A 19,063-nucleotide genomic window follows, 5' to 3' on the forward strand; every position below is an offset into this window, starting at 1 on the left:
CTTTGACCACATAACTCTCAGTACACAGCATGATGTGTGCGCTTTAAACAGGAAGCAGAGGAGCAGGACTGAGGTAAACCTCTGAGGGATCAAACTGAGACTGAGCTCCAGATGTTTCCAGATGTTTCTGCTCTGCGTGTGTTTGATGATTATTTCAGGTATAGATGATGGAATATGACCAGTCGGATGTCAGGCTGCTTCTCTGACAACGCCTCACCTCTCTGTGCTGCCCCCTGCTGGCTCTTATCATTACTGACTGAGTCCTTGCTGCCACTTAATTAGGTACAGCTTTGCCTTCAGAGCCGCCTTAAACCTTCATGGCTCAGATTCAGCGAGGTGCTGGAAACATCCCTCAGAGTCATGTGATCAGTGACGTCTGCTTCAGCACTGACATATAGAAAAGTGCATGATGCTGATTTTCAGCTTTTCAGCCCTTTGTCTGGGTGCTAATCCAGCTGTGTGTGTTTGTGATGACAGTAAATAAATAGTAAAAAATACTAACAGCTCCTGTTTTACTGCATTAAAGTGATCAGATGACTTCAGCGCTTTGATATGGATGGTATTGAAAGCAGGAAATGACAAATGTAGCACAGCAGCAGCTTTTAACACGTCTGAGCTGGAAACACAAACTCTGGTATGAACATCATTCATAGAACAGCTTCCAGCTTCATTTGCTCTGATACAGTTTGGATGGATTTGCATTTAAAGATGCAAAGAGACTGAAATGGTTAGTGTCAGGAGGTGAAAGGTAAGAGCTCCTGTGGGTCTGAGGGCAGCCTCACGCTGGAGAAGGATGAAGGAGTCTGACCTGAGCCAGTGTTTGACATGAACACATCAGCACTGCTATCAGTGAGCCTAACGGCAGCCATTAGCATCATTTCAGTGTTTCAGTCATTTAAAAACACTTCCTGTCACTGTGGTGGTTACGGTGACATCATGCAGTTTGTGTTTTGACCTCCAGAGGGCGACAAATCAGCACAGACAGAGAGCTCCATTCAAACCTTGCTGCCATCAGTAATAATTCTTCAAATATAATCATCAGTGTTTGAGCAGTTATGATATCAGGGACAATCTAGACATGTGTGACAATACTGAGCATGTCACATGACACACCTTAAACATCATGTGATCCACTCTCAGTCTGCTCTTTCACTCATGACTTAAACAGGTTGAAATCAGCTTTGAAGAAACATTCAGTGAAATAAAGCTTTCATCACAGGATTCATGTGAGCACAAGATGAACTTTACAAAGAATCAGTGGATTTATCTTCTGTTTTAAATCAACTTTCATCACTTATAGCCATCTTAAGTTCATTTTTTCTAACTTCTCACTCATTAACATCTCATGATTTCAGATCCCTGTTGTTCCCAACCTGCCCTGTAGGTGGCCTCAGTGTGTTCCCACCTGCAGCTACAACAAAGTTTTATGTCTTCACACCTCAGCATGTGAACTTTCCTCTAACTTAGACTCAGTCAGACCAGTCACACGGCATATTTTGAAATCAGTCTGGCCCTTTCACACTCTTCAGGTGAAGCCCCGCCTCCTTGCAGGAAGCAGCTCACCTGTATGTCCGTGTTTAGTTTTCAGGTGTGGAGTGGAGCTTGTTGTTGGTGTCTCTGTGTGAAGAAACTGTAAGTTTGTTTTGTTTCCTTCTTTAACAGTTTGTCTTTAGGAACTTTACTGTTTGTTCAGTTCATGTTTGGTTTCTTCACACAACAAAATGTGTGTGTTTTTATTTCCAGGAAGAAAACAGTTGTGTATTTACTAAAGTAGCACACAGCAGTGTGCTACTGTTAAATATTAGATGTAATGTGTTTGATTGCAGTCAGGTTAAATTCATATTTCCTTCATGGAATTCATTCGTGTTAAATTTTGATTCCCATCATAGGAGATCCTGGCTGACATTTAGTGTATAGTCTCATTAACACAATCCCTCAGACTCTTCACAAATGTTGATTTCCTAAAATGAACACACTCCCCTGTGGTTTCTTGGCTTCTTTCAAACACTGAGAATCATCTTGTACCCTTTCCTTTGTCTTTCAAGCCGAACTTCATGTCTTCACACATCAGCATGTGAACTTTATTCTTACACTCAGTCTGAGCAGTCAGACCACATATTTCTCTATCTGCACATCAAGGTGTGGCTCGCGCACACACACACACACACTGAGAAAACAGCTGAAGTATTAAAAACTGCTTCACTGTCCTCTGTTTCTTTCAGGATGTAAAAACTTTATTTATACTCCATTACAGTTTTGCATTCAGAGTATTACTTCAGTTACAGTACATACTTGTATTGTATGATGAATACATTAAACTCTGAGCTCGCTTTAATTTTTTTAATGTTAATTAAATACTTGCATAATTTTATAATTAAGTCATTTTATTACACCAAACAAAAATATAAATGCAGGAACTGGAACACGCTGTTGTATACGCCAATCCAGAGCAAACATGCTCAATGGCTGACATGTCTGGTGAGTATGCTGGCCATGCAAGAACTGGGATGTTTTCAGCTTCCAGGAATTGTGTACAGATCCTTGCAATATGAGGCTGTGCGTTATCATGCTGTAACATGAGGTTATGGTCGTGGATGAATGGCACAACAATGGGCCTCAGGATCTCGTCAAAGTGCATTCAAAATGCCATCAATAAAATGCACCTGTGTTCGTTGTCCATAACATACGCCTGCCCATACCATGGGCCACTCGATCAACATCGTTGACATCAGCAAACCACTCCTCCTGGAGGTGAACATGCTGGATGTGAAGGTCCTGGGCTGGTGTGGTTACATATGGTCTGCGGTTATGAGCCCGGTTGGATGTACTGCCAAATTCTCTGAAACGCCTTTGTAGACGGCTTATGGTAGAGAAATGAACATTCATTTCACGGGCAACAGCTCTGGTAGACATTCCTGAGGACAGCATGCCAATTGCACGCTCCCTCAAAGGTTGCGACATCTGTGGCACTGTGCTGTTTGATCAAACTGCACATTTCAGGGTGGCCTTTTATAGTAGGCAGTCTAAGGCACACCTGTGTAATATTCATGCTGTCTAATCAGCCCCTTGATATGCCTCAGCTGTGAAGTGGGCAGTGGCGTGTCTAGAAAAGTTTTGTTGGGGGGGCCAGGTAGGGGCACAGATTTGGAGAAGCGTGGCAGATGTAATTGGCAGACAATGTTTTAAAAAAAATCTACCAACCGTTAACCATAATTCAATAACCCTATGAACCTAATAACCGAATGCACTTTTAACTCTTATTAGAATGAGATTTTAACCACTACATTGCAAAGTTTTTAGATACTGCATTGATAAAGTACAAGAGATACAATCAGTGCTTTGTCAGTGTTTATTCAGCATTCAAGGACAGCAATATTTGCATAATATTGTTACTGACATATAGTGCACATATGTTTTGGGCAAAAACATTTTTGAAAATAAAAATCTGAACATTTTTAACATACATGGCAAATTACCCAATGCCAATCCAAAACTTTATCTACCTATTAAAAAAGAAGATAATCTTCTCACAAACTGGTGTTTGATTTTGAAACAGGAAAAAAGTGGGGAAACAAATGAAAAGACTAACATTTGAATTAAACCTGAAAGCAAGTATATACTTTCTATACCTTCTTTTTGATAATGTTTTCAGTATAAATTGTGCAACAATAAACCTCTTGAAATTTTAATACGAGTCTGTTAGTCTGTTACATGTTAGGAAGACAAGAAGTACAAAAACATTTGTAAACAGCAGCACTTGCAGTTGCAAAATATTTATGCTTTGAAAGTGAACATTTACTCAAGTACCTACTCTATGCTTCATCAAATATTATCAGTGATTTAGAATAGGTGGATCATTAAATAAAAAAACATGTTATTTAAAGCAGGATTTTGTTTTACTTTCCAATTATGTGCCACACTACATATATTTGCTCAGTTAATTATTTATTCCCAAATATTAGGATTTGTCCCCTATGGATTGGTTGAACAATTGACAATATAAACATCCCTTCCTTGCATTTTCCTTATTCATTCTCACACATACCTTCATTTGTAGATCTTACAGGTGACAATGATGACTGCTGCTCAGTCTACCTTTCCCTGACATTGCTCTCTGCTTGTGGTTGTATTTTAGCCTTCTTAAGGAAGAAATTTTGAGATCTTTTCATTCTTCTTATTCTTTTATCTCTACTGGTTGGCCCTGAAGTAATAAAGCAAAAACTTATGTCACAAACAACAACTTTCCTGATGTATGACCTTGACTAGAAGTCAGGGATGTCAAATTCTGGCCCTCATGGACCCCTATCCTGCACGTTTTAGATGTTACCTATACTAATATAGCCAATTCAAATCAGATAATCCCCAAACACCTAGTTGTGCACAAGTCTGTAAATGATTCTTTAAATCAGCTGTGTTGAAGTATGGAAACATCTGAAACCGGGAGGACAGGAGCCTTGAGAACCAGAACTGCACATCCCTGCATTGAACATGGCACAGCCATTTCATGGGGTGATTTACACTCTATTCATAACATGGAGTTGGCAGGTAGGATAAGTAATGAGAGAAATTAGCTGGTAATATTGATGTATAAAGAACAACACTGGCTGGTGATGAAATACAGTCAGCTGGCATGGTGACACTGCCAGTATTAACCTGCACCAACTGGCAGTGTCACTCTTCCACACGCGCGGGGAGATAGATACTGCACACAATCAGCATAGATCGTCACCCAAAAATACACAAGCAATTGCTTTTATAATGTCAGGGTTTGACGCCCCTTCACGCGTTACAAGAACATTATTTGTGTTTACTGGGGACTTCCAGTTGCGCATAACACAGTATGGCCGCATAAAAAGTGACCTCCGGCACCAACCGTGTATTTCCCCGAACTCGAAAGCTGTATTACGGTTACACTGCCATACTTTGACACGATAATGAGTGGGGATAAATCTAAAAAAGGAGGATACGGGCTACGAAACATCCCTGATTGTGAAATAGAGAAAGAAGCCGCGGTTAATGAGGCAAGCCTCGCATCGGGACAAGATGGCGACCAAGGTGAAGGTCTGGACTGGCTTCGGGATGCTGTAAATAGTGTACTGATGGCCAAAATGGCTACACTGCGAACCGAACTAAAAAGTGACTTCAAAGAATTCCGTACAGAATTTAGGGAGGATATCAAGAAACAAATGGACGAACTATCTAAAGAAATGAACCAAAGAATACGCGAGACGGCGGATCAGGTAGAGGAGGTAACTGGTCGGCTAAAGCAAGTTGAAGACAACATGGCTGACTCAGAACGCTGGGACATTGGCGTTAAGGACACACTTGTACAGCTGTTGGAAAATCAATGGGCACTTCAGGAAAAGGTGTCCGATATGGAGTGCCACGCTAGGCGCAAGAACATCCAGATTTACGGTGTACCGGTCAAGGACCAGCTGGGAGAAGATTTCGGCCCGGACCGTGCCCTCGATATCGAGCGTGCCCACCACACGCTAGGACCAAAACCACCTCCAAACGTCCCACCACGCTCAATAATAGTGCGCTTCCTCCGGTTCTCTGTTAAAGAAGAGATTCTCCGCACGGCATGGAATAAAGGGGTACACATCCAAAACAAACGGGTGTATTTTGACCATGACTACTCTCTGGAAGTGCAGAAAAGGAGACGGGAATATATCCCCGTTAAGAAGGCTCTGAAAGACAGCGGGATACGCTTTCAGACACCACTTAGCAAGATGCAAGTGTTTTATACGTCAGGCAGTGTCCTATACAATACCGCGACCCAAGCTGCTGAGGATTTAAGAAAGCGGGGAATAGCCGTGGGTAAGATCACCTTGGGGAGTCAAATCAACAGGATGACAGAGGACACGATATGGCAGTTACTTCCGTGGGAAACGCAGACAGCACACCGCAGGGGCGACTTCCAACAGCAGGTCCGGGAAAAACTCAAAGCATTCCGGAGGGAACAAGAAAAAGTACCAGCAGAAGAGTGAGCAGCTGACGGCGGGACAGCGGTGAGACAGCTGGCGGTAGAGGTTTGATAATCCGGCCGCGTAAACAATGACTTTTGTATCCTTTTAGAATTCATGCTTCTTTAGGTTGGTGCCTACGGACATGGTCAGAGAGCTACCAAGTTACTCCTAGTAGCGATAAGAAACTAATTTTGCTTATTTTTTGTATTGTGTTTTTTTTGTTCTTTCACTTTCTTCTTGTCGTGATGAGTAGCCCCACCTTGTGGCCAGTCCCCTTAATATCAAAGGACAGTCTTATATCCTTTATATTGGAAGCCATTGTTAATGTTTTCTGTGTTCGCTGTTCAGTGAGTTCTGGTTGCAATGTTTTGAGGTCTGGGTTGATTATGTTGTATTCCACATGTCCAATTGATGGTTTATAATTTCTATAAAATGCTGTCACCAAATGTAAATGGCCTGAATAGTCCCATTAAAAGAAGCAAACTAATTGCCAAATTGAAAAAGGAGACAGTAGATATAGCATATTGGCAAGAAACCCATCGAGGCAATGCAGAACATGAGAAATTTTAAAAAATGGGTTTCAGACACATTTTATTCATCGTATAGGGCCGGGAAAAAACGAGGAGTGGCTATCCTGATCTCAAACAAAATAAAATTTGAACATATATCTAACATAAGCACTAAGGAAGGTAGGTTTGTCTTAGTAAAAGGCAAAATAGATCACAAGGCTGTCACACTATTAAATGTCTATGCACCCCCAGGAAGCAACACAACTTTCTTCAAAAAGATATTTGATTTGATCTCTAAGGAAACTGTGGTAACTCTCATTTGTGCTGGAGATTTTAATTTACTGTTATACCCCCAATTAGACTCAAATAATATTGGCAGGAAAAGCACGTCTGGAGAGAAACAAGTTAAAGGAATGTTAACGGAATTAGGGCTTATTGATGTGTGGCGGTCTGTTCATGGGTCAGCATCAGGGTTTACCTTTTACTCTGCTCGACACTTAGTGTACTCAAGGATAGATTACTGTTTTATGTTTAATAGGGATTTAAACAGGATAAAAGACTGCAGAATAGGTCCAAGATATGTCTCTGACCACAGTGGAATTTATATAACATTACATTTGGATGGGAAACGGAGGACAACTTTGTGGAGACTAAATACTGGTATGTTAAATGATCCCACTTTTGTGAAACAAATGATAGATGATCTTAACTTGTACCTGCAGGACAACGATAAGGGAGAGACAAACCCCAGTATCGTGTGGGATGCAGCTAAAGCTGTCCTCAGAGGAAAAATAATTGCGTGGTCAACCATGCTTAAAAAGAAAAAGTCACAAGAACTGTTACAACTGCAGGATAGATTAAAGGTTGAAAGGAGGACTGGTACCTCCCTCCTGGAAGGAAGCCTTCATATCTGTTTTGCCAAAGGGGGTACAGGATAGAATAAATTGCAAATCTTATAGGCCAATAAGTGTTCTGAACTCAGATTACAAACTATACAGAACTATTCTGGTAAAAAGAATGGATGCTCTAATGCCTTCATTAATTGATGAAGACCAAACGGGTTTTTTGAAAAATAGACAAACCCATGATAATATTAGGAGAGCTTTACATATCATCGAACACATTAATAATAGGAAAAATAGCTCAATTATTCTTAGCTTAGATGCTGAAAAAGCTTATAATTCAGTGAATTTGGACTTTCTCTTTCTAGTGATGAAAAGATTTGGTTTCTGTAGCGAATTTATAAAATGTTTCCAAGCTCTTTATTCTCTCCCTACTTCCAGAATAAAAATTAACGGTAGTCTCTCCAATACCATATTTTTAGAATGCAGATGCAGGCAGGGGTGCCCAGCAAGTCCCTATCTCTTCAATTTGTTTATCGAATGCCTAGCCCAGGCTATACGTCAGGAAACATTGTTGAAAGGGATTGTAATAGGAGGGGACGAGTACAAGGTATGCCTATACGCAGACGATATCTTGGTAACAATCACAGATCCCAGCTCAGGTGTACCAGTATTAATGAGGATGTTAGAAACGTATGGCTTATATTCAGGGTATGTTCTTAATGTCGAAAAAACACACGTTTGACGTTTAATTTCTCTCCAGATCAGACACTATTGTCAAAATTCAAGTTTAAATGGAAGGCAACCACTATCAAATATTTAGGAGTGTTCCTGCTTAAAGACCTTACACAACTGTATGACATTAATTACAGTCGTACTAATAGAGAAATATACAGTGACCTCAACATTTGGAGCCTGCTCCCTCTCGACTTTGGCAACAGGATACAGATAATTAAAATGAGCATTCTTCCTAATTTACTCTATCTCTTCCTTGCTTTACCTATTCCAATCCCAGAGAAGCAGTTCAGGGAATGGAATAAACAGATTTCGAGATTCATTTGGCTTAACAAAAGACCAATGGTAAAGTTTTCTACTTTGCAGTTGCCGAAGGAGGAAGGGGGCTTGGCTCTACCTTCATTAAGGGATTACTACTTGCCTGCTCAGCTGAGGTCTTTGGTGTGTTGGTGTAACCCATCCTTTTGTGCAAGGTGGAAGACGATTGAGATGTCTCTCTCAGACACACCGATCCAGTCTAGACTTGGTCACGCAGCTTCTGAGTTGGACAATATCTTGACAACCAGCCAATGGGTCAATTTTACATTAAAAATATGGAGAGGAGTGGTCAAGCAGGCACAACTTCAGAAAGAGATAAAACTTCTGAGGTGGCCAGCGTACGACCCTGATTTTTTTACCTGCCTCCCATGACAGTAGATTTAGACAATGGGTATGGCATGGAATTACTGCTGTGTGTTCAGTTATCGTAATTCTAAAATTATGGCTTTTGATAACTTATGCAAGACTTACGCCCTTACGGAAACAAGACTTTTTCCGATACTTGCAATTCCGTGACTATATTGGCAAAAGAATAAACAGCTGTGTCCCTGGAGACTTCTCGATTGTTAACATCTTCATTGACGCTTATGACTCCGGGAGTAGCAAAGCCCTGATAAGTAAACTGTACAAATGTATGACTAAGCTCAAAAGGGACTCAACAATTTACATAAAGCAGAAATGGGAAAAAGAAATGGACATTGAGATTACAGAAGATGGGTGGACATGGATTTGGGAAACACAGTTTACCACAACTAACTCCAACATGTGGCGGGACTTTTGTTGGAAGAACATTATACGCTTTTTCATAATACCTAAACAAAAGTCTAAATTCAGTGCTACACCTGCGCCTTATTGGAGAAACTATGGGGAAGTCATGGCAGATCATGGACACATATTCTGGTCCTGCCCATCCATACAACCCTTCTGGACGGAAGTTGCAAAAATAATCACAAAGGTACTGGGATTCAATGTGACTTGTACATTCGCATCATTGTATCTGGGATATTTTGAAGAAGATTTAGTTACAGACGATGTTTATCTCCTGAGAATTTTCTTGGCATCTGTGAAGAAGGCTATAACAAAACGCTGGCTTTGTAAAGACCCTCGCACTATAATACTTTTTACCTCTATAGTGGAAGACATAAAATTGATGGAATGTATGACTTTCACCTTGCGACTCCAGGGAGACTTGGGGAGGAGACGTTGGAGAAAATGGCTGGGCTTTACAAATTGTGGCAGCACTCTTTAATGCATAGAACTTACAATACCAAAGTATTGATATATGTATGTGTGGATGTGCAGCTGTATACACGGGCATATATTGTCTTCCCATGACCTCATAATATTTTGTCTTTTTTGTTTGTTTTTTTCTGCATAAAAATGTTCCTAAATAAATAAAAAGTATAAAAAAAAAACCAAATCAAAAAAAGAACATTATTTGTATCTTAAGAAAATTATTTGCATCTTTTACAGACAATGATCAGTTTTAAGAGCTAAATGAAGACACAGAAGTTCCCCTTTCTAGCATCTTCTTCCAAATATGGCGATAATTTCAGGCCCTTGAGGTCCCCATGGACTTGTCCTCTTCTTTAGCACATCTTCTGTCACCTGTTACTAAGCAAACTCAAACGCAACAGGTTGCTGAATAGATTCAGGCCTTTGCTCAGGCCTGTTTCTAGATTATATGTACTATATGTGTTTTGTAAGTGTGTATGCAGTTTTAACCTTCTATAGCTCCAAGTCACTTACACAATAGATTGTCCGGACATCGCGCCGAACGAAGCTTATGACCTTTAATTAATTGACTGAGCTTCAACTCTTTAATAAGCACAAAATGCAATGTGTGTATACAATAATTATGGCTGCACCTGTAATAAAAAGCTTAATGTGAGGCCAGCAGGTTTTACTGAACATCTTAATGCAGTATCAATGCTGTAGATTATATGATTAATGCAATGTTAATGATGCAGGATATATTGTAGCAGTAAAATAATTCCTTTAATTCCACAAGTGTTAGTTTTTCCTTGATATTCTAATATCACCGAAGTTTACTAAACTGAACAAACTTAATATTACTTTCCGGGATATTTATTCTTTCCTCATTTTCTTTCACCGAAAAATTGTTTTCTGCGGTGCCGTCTTTCGTGCTCTCCTTCTTTTGCTAACCTGATGCTCATAGTGCAGAAGCCGATGCTGCATTCACTTACACTTGGATACCTGGGCTTCACTGTGAGAACATAATCGTACATTTGATATTTGAATGAATTTTATTGTTTTAGCTTCGGCGTGGCACCTGGGGTGGCCAGTCTGGTTGGGGGCCACCACTGGACACGCCACTGGAGGTGGAATGGATTATCTTGGTAAAGGAAAAGTGCTCACTAACACAGATTTATAAAGATTTGAGAACAATATTTGAGAGTCATGGGTCTCTTGTGTATGTAGAATAAATTTCAGATGTTTTACAAATGTAGGCCAATAATAATTACATGACATCATTTCATTCATTTCAAAGGTTTATTTGCATGACACACAAACAGACACAATTGAAAGTTACAAATGTATTGTGCATGAAATGAATTCAAACGTGGTGCAGATGTGTGTCACAAGTTGATCTGGCCGTAGGCTATGGCACTTGGCCAGACGTGGCGCTGGTTGATTCGAGTCCATTTTAGTGCACACAAAGCAAACTGCACGCTTTAGTTGTGAAGCAAAAGCACTGAAATCAGAGAAATAAAACGTAGGTGGGGAATGATAACAACGACTAGATTCTGCCGATCGTTTACTCTTGCTGTCCTGTGAATAACATCGGCGTGGTGTTAATTGTTTGCTGTTTTCACGATCACGTCGCGCATAAGAATATCAACAGGTAAACTCGCGACATTTTTAAACCTTTTTTTTGTCCAACAGCATCAAGACTGACGGAGTGTGTTTGAGATAACCTCACAAGTGTCACAGATGACACATTTGGCGTTTTTTTGCTGGTTTGTCGGTAGCAGCTCCTGACACGCAAGTCTGCCACACATCTGTTCGACCAAATCCAGTTAATGTGCGACCCCAGTTAATCTGGAACACCGGCCTTCCCAGCCTCGTGAGGTCCCTGCCCACGTAGACCAGGTGTTCGCGATGGCCGGTGTTCTGGGAATCCATCCTAACTGAACAAACCATCCTACCCGTTGTTTCTGCGCATGCGCACAACACAAAATTAAGTGGCGAACCGTCCTACCTTTGTGAATATTAGCTAGAAAAGTACTCTGAAGGCTAAAATTAAGTGCCAAACTATCCTACCTTTGTGAATGTGACCTACAAACATAATTTCACAGCTAAAATTTAGTGGCAAATCAGAATCAGAATCAGAATCAGAATTGTAGTTATTGGCCAAGTATATGTGCAGACACATATAAGGAATTTGGTTCCGGTAGATGGTGGCTCTCAAGCACAGCAATGTAAATCACTCACACACACACACACACACACACACACACACACACACACACACACACACACACACACACACGTGTGTCTGTGTCTATGTGCACGAGCACGTGAGTGCCTGTGTGTGCGCATACCTGTATGTCTATGTGAGTGTACGTGAGTGAGTGTGCGTGTGGATGTTTTTACGTTACAGTTAAAGCACTATGTGCGTATATCTCTATGTACGTGCCTTCCTGAGGGTCATAAAAGTCCATCTCCCTTCCAAACCAAAGTTATTTAGTTACAAACTTTGAGACTCCCACCCAGGCATGCCCTGAGGAATTTCCACTCAACATTAACCTCTCTTTGTCTCATTTTCACAGTTCAAACTGGGGGAGGGTCTCCTAGAAATATACTCCTAAGTTTATGACACACTCAGGCCTTTATTACATCCAGGGTAGTGTCAGTGTCTCTACAATAATTCTACATTCTAACACATTTCTAAACTCTAAAATAGGTACGCATATCTTCACAAACCATCCTGGCTTTAAGAATAAAGCCAGGATGGTTTCTTATAAGCTACAAGCATACTCTGATGGGCAACGTTATGTGGCAAACTGTCATACCTACTTAAATTTGTGCTGGAATTACTCTGTGACAGCAGAAATGTGCATAAACTACTTACTGTAGGACGTTTTGCCAAAGTAGGATGGTTTTTCAGAAGACCGGGTCCTCAGGAGGAGGCTCTGAAGAGCTCTACTGCTAAGCTGCCAAAGAGCATGCTAATGCTAAGCTAAGGCTAAGAGCTCTTAGAGACATAACTTAAAAAAAAAATTAAAAAAAGACCTCCCTGCCTTTCTCTCATTCATTACCTTTAATCGTTTCTTCTAACATTCTCAGTCAGACCAATTCATCTGTATGACCTGTTTTACAGAGTCTAACCAGCCTGTACAGTTAACAACAACAGTCACTACGTCACTGAGACACAAACTTCATCTCTGTCAATAAAAGCATTTATACATGGAACAGTGGATCATTGCTGGAGCTGCCTGGACTACAGTCTTCAGGATCTCAACCAACAGCATCTATATGCTGCTCCAGATGTTTGTGTTCCTGGTGAAAAAGCTCTCAGTTTCGTCCTTGAAATAAGTGTTTATATTGTTGTTATAGTGTTCACATGATCAATGTGACTCATCACATGATCAATAGTGGGTCAGTGACCCTCTTTCTTTCCCTCGAGGGTTTAAATATCTGGGACTCTCCACCTGTCACGGTCCTGGCTCAGTGACCCAGTGTTTCGGGGTTTGTATTAGTATAGATCTTCATTTTATTTAGCGTTCAACTGCTAGTGTGATAATTTCTGTTTTTGTATTTCTACTTCGTAAGTTTTGTCATGTGGCTTCCGTGTGTTCTGTGTTTCTTGTTTTACTTTAACGGTCCATGTGTGGTATTCTGTTTTGCTTCCTCCTTGCCTCATCATGTCTATTAGGTTCAGCTGTGTCCCCCTTCTGTCTGCCATTTCTGTCATGGTCCTGAGTCTGAGGACTTGGTGTTTTGTGTTTCTTTATATTCTTGTTTATTCTGCCTTGTCTTTTGTTTAGGTTTGCTATGTGTTAGTGTGTTTGTTTCATGCCTGCCTGTGTTCCCTCTGTCTGTCCATGGTGTCACTGTGTCTGCTCGTGAGTCTGCCTGCCAAGTTCAGTGTCCATTCTGGTTCTCTGTATCTGTTAGTTTCCTGTTTTATTCTGAAAGTTCATGTCTCATGTCAATGTGTTCAGTTTTACCTTTCTCCTGTCTCGTTAGCCTAATTTCTCCCAGCTGTGTCTCCCTCCTGTTGCCCATTTCCTAATTACTCCCATGTGTATTTAAGCCCTGTGTTTTCCTGTGCTCCCTGTCACGTCGTACCCTCAACTTGCTGTGTGTTTGTAATGTTCAGTCCTCCAGCACCTCGGTTTAGAGTTTTGTTTTGGTTTTGTAAGTTTTATTCTGTGAATCATTCCTCCAGCAATAAAGCTGTGTTTTCAGTTTATTCAGCCAACCATGACAGAACGACGCGACCTTCTATCATAGTTAGCTGTGTGGCAGGTAAGCAGAAGTGGTGGACCCAAAATTGCAGGACTCTGGGAGACGGGCTAAATTGGACTCGATTGCAGAAAACCACAAACAGAGACGGCTCAAACGTTTTGCAGTGTTTATTATTTAGTCAACAAGTGAATCCGTGACAAGGTGTTGCTAACGATGTAGCCGTGGGTCAGTGGGGGTGAACGGGGATTTAGCAGGTTGCGACGGGAACGGAGCGGTTGCGTTGGTGACCGGCGTGAACCTCGCTTTGAGGGAGAGGCGGTGATAGTCCACGGGAGTAGTGGAAAGGCTGGCAGACCTGAGTTCCGCTGTGTCCGAGGTGGTGAGTGAGGCTGGAGGGCAGGCAGGTGAGGGTCCTTGTATTCTTCCTGAATATGAATATAATCCGAGGAGAGCTGGGGTTGAGGGTGATGACAAAGGAGGTCCAGGAAATCTGAAGCACATGAAACCAAGGTTACCAATGAAAAAGTGGCAAGAGTGTAAAACGCCATAGAGTCAATACCAACGTGAGGCCGTTGACGAACTGGCGGTGAAGGAGAGTCTGAGGGGGTCTTAAATCCTCAACCTGATTGCCCCAAATCAGTCTCAGGTGTGGAGGAGTGTAGCAGGGATAATGGCTCCGCCCAGGAGTGGAGACCAAGAAACTCAGGTGCCTGATAGAACTTTCCTGTCGAGTCTCCAGATCCTGACAGTTTCTAGGTTATATAACAGGTCAGAGGTTAGCAACTGTAACTCAGTTACTTCTGTTAATGTGAACTCACTGAGCGTTTGTTGTTTACCTCTCAGACTGACTGAAGTCCACAAGAAGATAATGATGGAGGAAGAGGAGGACAGAGCAGAGTCTGCAGGATCCAGCTGTCCGTCTGTGAGGAGTGATCGATGCAAAGGTCTAAATCTTCCAGACTTCACTTATGAACCTGGACCAACGAGGTCAGAAAACTGCACTCAATCAATCAATCAATCAATGTTTTATTTATCACATGCAAAGGTAGTTACCTGCTGTGAAACTGGACCCCTACCAACCATACATACATAGCACAAACATCACACTGGGAAGACAGGTCGGAGAGAGGTAGAATAGTAAGAATAACAATGAAAATGCACAACACCGGGGACAAGAGGAGAAAAAAAGAACTCTACTCAAACTGAACTTTTAACTGGGAGAGCAATTTGAGGACAGTAAAAAAACACCTCAGCACAGAAAAGCACATGAATCTTCACAACTTACACCATGTAAAAATCACATGACATGAGTTCGAGTTAGACAAGTTAGACAAGTTAGTTAGACAAGACTAGACATGAGAAGCCACGCAGGAAAGACAAGGTGAGGGAGAGGGAGAAGATGTGACCTCCTCCATCAAGAGCCAAAGCAAGAAGCTTTGAACTCCTGTCACTAACAATCCTCTCAGATTAGAGTACAACTTTTTACAGGAAAACTGGACAAAACTGAGTTTTGTTAGAAATTAATTTTCATTTCCTCTCAACACACAAACACAGTAATGAAATCAACCAGAATTAACACTAATTATAATGTCAGTGCAGAATTATTTCTGTTAACTCGGTGAGTTCTTGGGAAACAGCTGCATTATCTGCAGTCTGTGTGATCACAGCTGCTACAATGACTTTATCAGAGAATTTATCATTTAATAAAACATGTTTGTGTCTGTAGAGGTCAGGGGTCAAAGTCTGCAGGGTCCAGCTGTCTGTCTGTGAGGAGTGACCGGTCAAAAGATAGCAATCCAAACTTCAGTGCTGAACCTGGACCAACGAGGTCAGAGAACTGTGATGAGCTCCTTTAGATGTTTGTGTTTTCCTGGGTAAATATGACCTGAAAAATCCTCAGAATTTAAAAAAATCAAAAAGAAAATCCTAAGAATAAAATAATAACAAAAAAATCCTCAAAATAGTAAGTTTTCACAAAATGACTCATCAGTTATTAATCACCCATACTACACTAATCTACTGAGTTTCTAAAGCTGGTGTTATGGTGGAGGAAGAGAGACCTTGGATAATGTTCTGGTTTTGGAGCAGTGGTCACTGCTTTTAGGGTTCGTTGATGGTTCAGTTTGGCAGCAATCTTCGGTCCTTCTTTGCCGCTTCTGCAGGACATAAAGTTTCTCACTTGTGTGTATCTTGGATCACTTGCATGTCTTTCAGTAGCAAAAAACAAAGTGAATATAAAAAAGGAAAACATTTATTTACTCCACACACAACCGGAAAGTACAAAACAAATGCCTTCAGTGGGAGCTTGTTTAAATTTCTATGATGTTACATCTAAAACGACTATCAAAGCGACGGTTGGAAAACTGTTGCTCCACGTCCTGCTTACTTGTTTTACTTTTCATCATCACATGAGGCCGCTCAATACACACCAGCTTTCCCAAACACACCAACAATTTACAACAACACAATAGATTAACATAGCAGGATAAATTTATGGAGCATAGTAAATTACATTACAACATAAAATAATCAAGATTCTAACTAGAAACATGAAATAAAGATAATAACAAATACTTAAACATGGCTTTGAGTAAAGTATCGACCGGAATTGACTAAGCTCTAATAGTTCAGTTTAATGTAGTCTCAAAGTTTATTTTGAGATTCTGCAACATCATCCCTGACATCACCACTGAGTCAATAAAAATAGACTAAAAATACCCAATATTTTTAGAACCTGAGATAGGGTCTAACACAGCCTAACTACAAAAACAGCTGTGCAGACTTTAAACTGGTGATTGCTTGATCTCCACTTGGTAGTGTGTGTGTATGCCTGTGTGCGGTACCGTGTTGTCCATTTACCTTTGTGGTGGGAAGCCTGTCTCTGCAGCCTTCCAGGATTTTCTCCACTCCGTGCTTGCTGTTCCAGGCTGTATTCCGTCTGGCGTATCACCACACTCTTCCCGGACTACTGTCTGAGTGTGGCACTTAGCTCCTCTTTCGGGGCCTGAACCCCTCCACCACCCCAGCACCACCACCAAGCCAGCTTAGCATCTTGCGGGCCAGCCAAAGAGGCCTGCTCCATTGTGGTGCGTGCTCTAAAAGGACTTGCTGAGGCCTTTCTTCTTGCTGCAGAGTGATGCCTTCACCCCCTTTGCATCTGAGGGCGTTCATTGGGCCAGGTTGTATATATGCATATTTGTGAATAGTTGTTTGCAACACTGTACAATTTTGGTTGCACTGTCTCCACTTGGGGTGTCTTAAAAAGTTACCCCATACATATGGAAGATGTAATGGATCCGAGAGATATTGATATATTGAGAACGGCTGGTGACTTTGTACCTTGATTCTCTGATTTAGAGTCTGTCGCTTTAGCTTCAAGAGACACGTTCCAAAAGAAAAAACATCACCGTTCAGGTCTGCACAGCTGTTTTATAGTTAAGCTTTGGGGCCGGGCTAGCCAAAGTGTCTTAAAGAAGTATTCACCTGCCATGACCAAAGGGGCTCATACCCCGCACATATGAAATAGGTAACGGAGTGAAGAGATATTGTTTTACTCAGAGAACCAAGGGTACCAAGTAACCAACTGACCTTTATCCTGTGCTTGAAATAATTATTGATGATTCCTCCACAGAGTGGACAAGGAGAGCTCAGAGGTTCCCAGTGGTCACTCTGCCCAGCAGCATCAAACACACCTGGACTCCATATTTATGGTCTGTACATGTACAACAACTACTTTTACATCTATTTTGTTCACAGTCATCTCCATGCTGCTCTTTGTAGACCAGTGGATTGTCAGTGTGTCCAACATGGATCTGATGTTTGGCTCCATGATTTCAGTCTGATTGGCTCATTCATAAAGTATTCTGTTCCAGCTGCTGGAGGACAACATCATTACTTTTGTGAAGAACGAGCTGAAGAAGATCCAGAACGTTTTGAGTCCAGATTACCCAGAATGCTTAGAGAGTCAGAGGGAGGATGATGAGCAGAGGAGCAGCAGCAGAGAGGCATTTGTGAAAATCACAGTGGACTTCCTGAGGAGAATGAAGCAGAAGGAGCTGGCTGACCGTCTGCAGAGAAGTAAGAGAATTTCTCTTAAGATTCAAGCTGCTGGATGAATATAAAATTTACTAATGTCTTAAGAGATTTAAGATTTAAGAGATAAGACATTTATAGAAATGTATCAAGAAACCAGCATGTATTACATTTTAAAAAAAAATAAGTTCTCATATGGATTTTATAAAAAATTAACCGATAATCTGTCATCATTCAGATCATGTTATTGCTGTTTGTCAACGTAAAGTTAAATCTGCGTTAAAGAAGAAGTTCCAGTGTGTGTTTGAAGGGATTGCTAAAGCAGGAAACCCAAGCCTTCTGAATCAGATCTACACAGAGCTCTACATCACAGAGGGAGGAACTGCAGAAGTCAATGATGAACATGAGGTCAGACAGATTGAAACAGCATCCAGGAAACCAGACAGACCAGAAACAACAATCAGACAAGAAGATATCTTTAAAGCCTCACCTGGAAGACATGAACCAATCAGAACAGTGCTGACAAAGGGAGTGGCTGGAATTGGGAAAACGGTCTTAACACAGAAATACACCCTGGACTGGGCTGAAGGCAAAGCCAACCAGGACATCCACTTCATATTTCCATTCACTTTCAGAGAGCTGAATGTGCTGAAAGAGGAAAAGTTCAGCTTGGTGGAACTTGTTCATCACTTCTTTACTGAAACCAAAGAAGCAGGAATCTGCTGCTTTGAAGACTTCCAGGTTGTGTTCATCTTTGATGGTCTGGATGAGTGTCGACTTCCTCTGGACTTCCACAAAACTACAATCCTAACTGACCCTAGAAAGTCCATCTCAGTGGATGTGCTGCTGATAAACCTTATCAAGGGGTACCTGATTCCCAATACTCGCCTCTGGATAACCACACGACCTGCAGCAGCCAATCAGATCCCTCCTGACTGTGTTGACATGGTGACAGAGGTCAGAGGGTTCACTGACCGACAGAAGGAGGAATACTTCAGGAAGAGATTCAGAGATGAGGAGAAGGCCAGCAGGATCATCTCCCACATCAAGACATCACGAAGCCTCCACATTATGTGCCACATCCCAGTCTTCTGCTGGATCACTGCTACAGTTCTGGAGGATGTGCTGGAAACCAGAGAGGGAGGACAGCTGCCCAAGACCCTGACTGAGATGTACATCCACTTCCTGGTGGTTCAGGCCAAAGTAAAGAAGGTCAAGTATG

General features: G+C 41.4%; 1 protein-coding gene across 1 annotated transcript in view; it reads left to right on the forward strand.

Annotated features, from left to right (window-relative positions):
- Positions 1-1,600: 1,600 nt before the first annotated feature.
- LOC102779629 (uncharacterized) overlaps positions 1,601-19,063 on the forward strand; it is a 37,654-nt gene continuing 20,191 nt past the window's right edge. Inside the window, exons 1-6 of the mRNA XM_087831648.1 lie at positions 1,601-1,632; positions 14,653-14,796; positions 15,536-15,637; positions 17,441-17,519; positions 17,682-17,886; positions 18,080-19,063. The exon at positions 18,080-19,063 is cut by the window's right edge and continues 817 nt beyond it. Coding sequence (XP_087687774.1) covers positions 14,678-14,796; positions 15,536-15,637; positions 17,441-17,519; positions 17,682-17,886; positions 18,080-19,063 — 1,489 coding nt within the window. The 5' untranslated portion in view covers positions 1,601-1,632; positions 14,653-14,677. The remainder of the gene's footprint in view (positions 1,633-14,652; positions 14,797-15,535; positions 15,638-17,440; positions 17,520-17,681; positions 17,887-18,079) is intronic.

This window comes from Neolamprologus brichardi, chromosome 3 (genome assembly GCF_056152115.1).
Source record: "Neolamprologus brichardi isolate AB-2024 chromosome 3, ASM5615211v1, whole genome shotgun sequence".
NCBI classification, from domain to species: Eukaryota; Metazoa; Chordata; class Actinopteri; order Cichliformes; family Cichlidae; genus Neolamprologus; species Neolamprologus brichardi.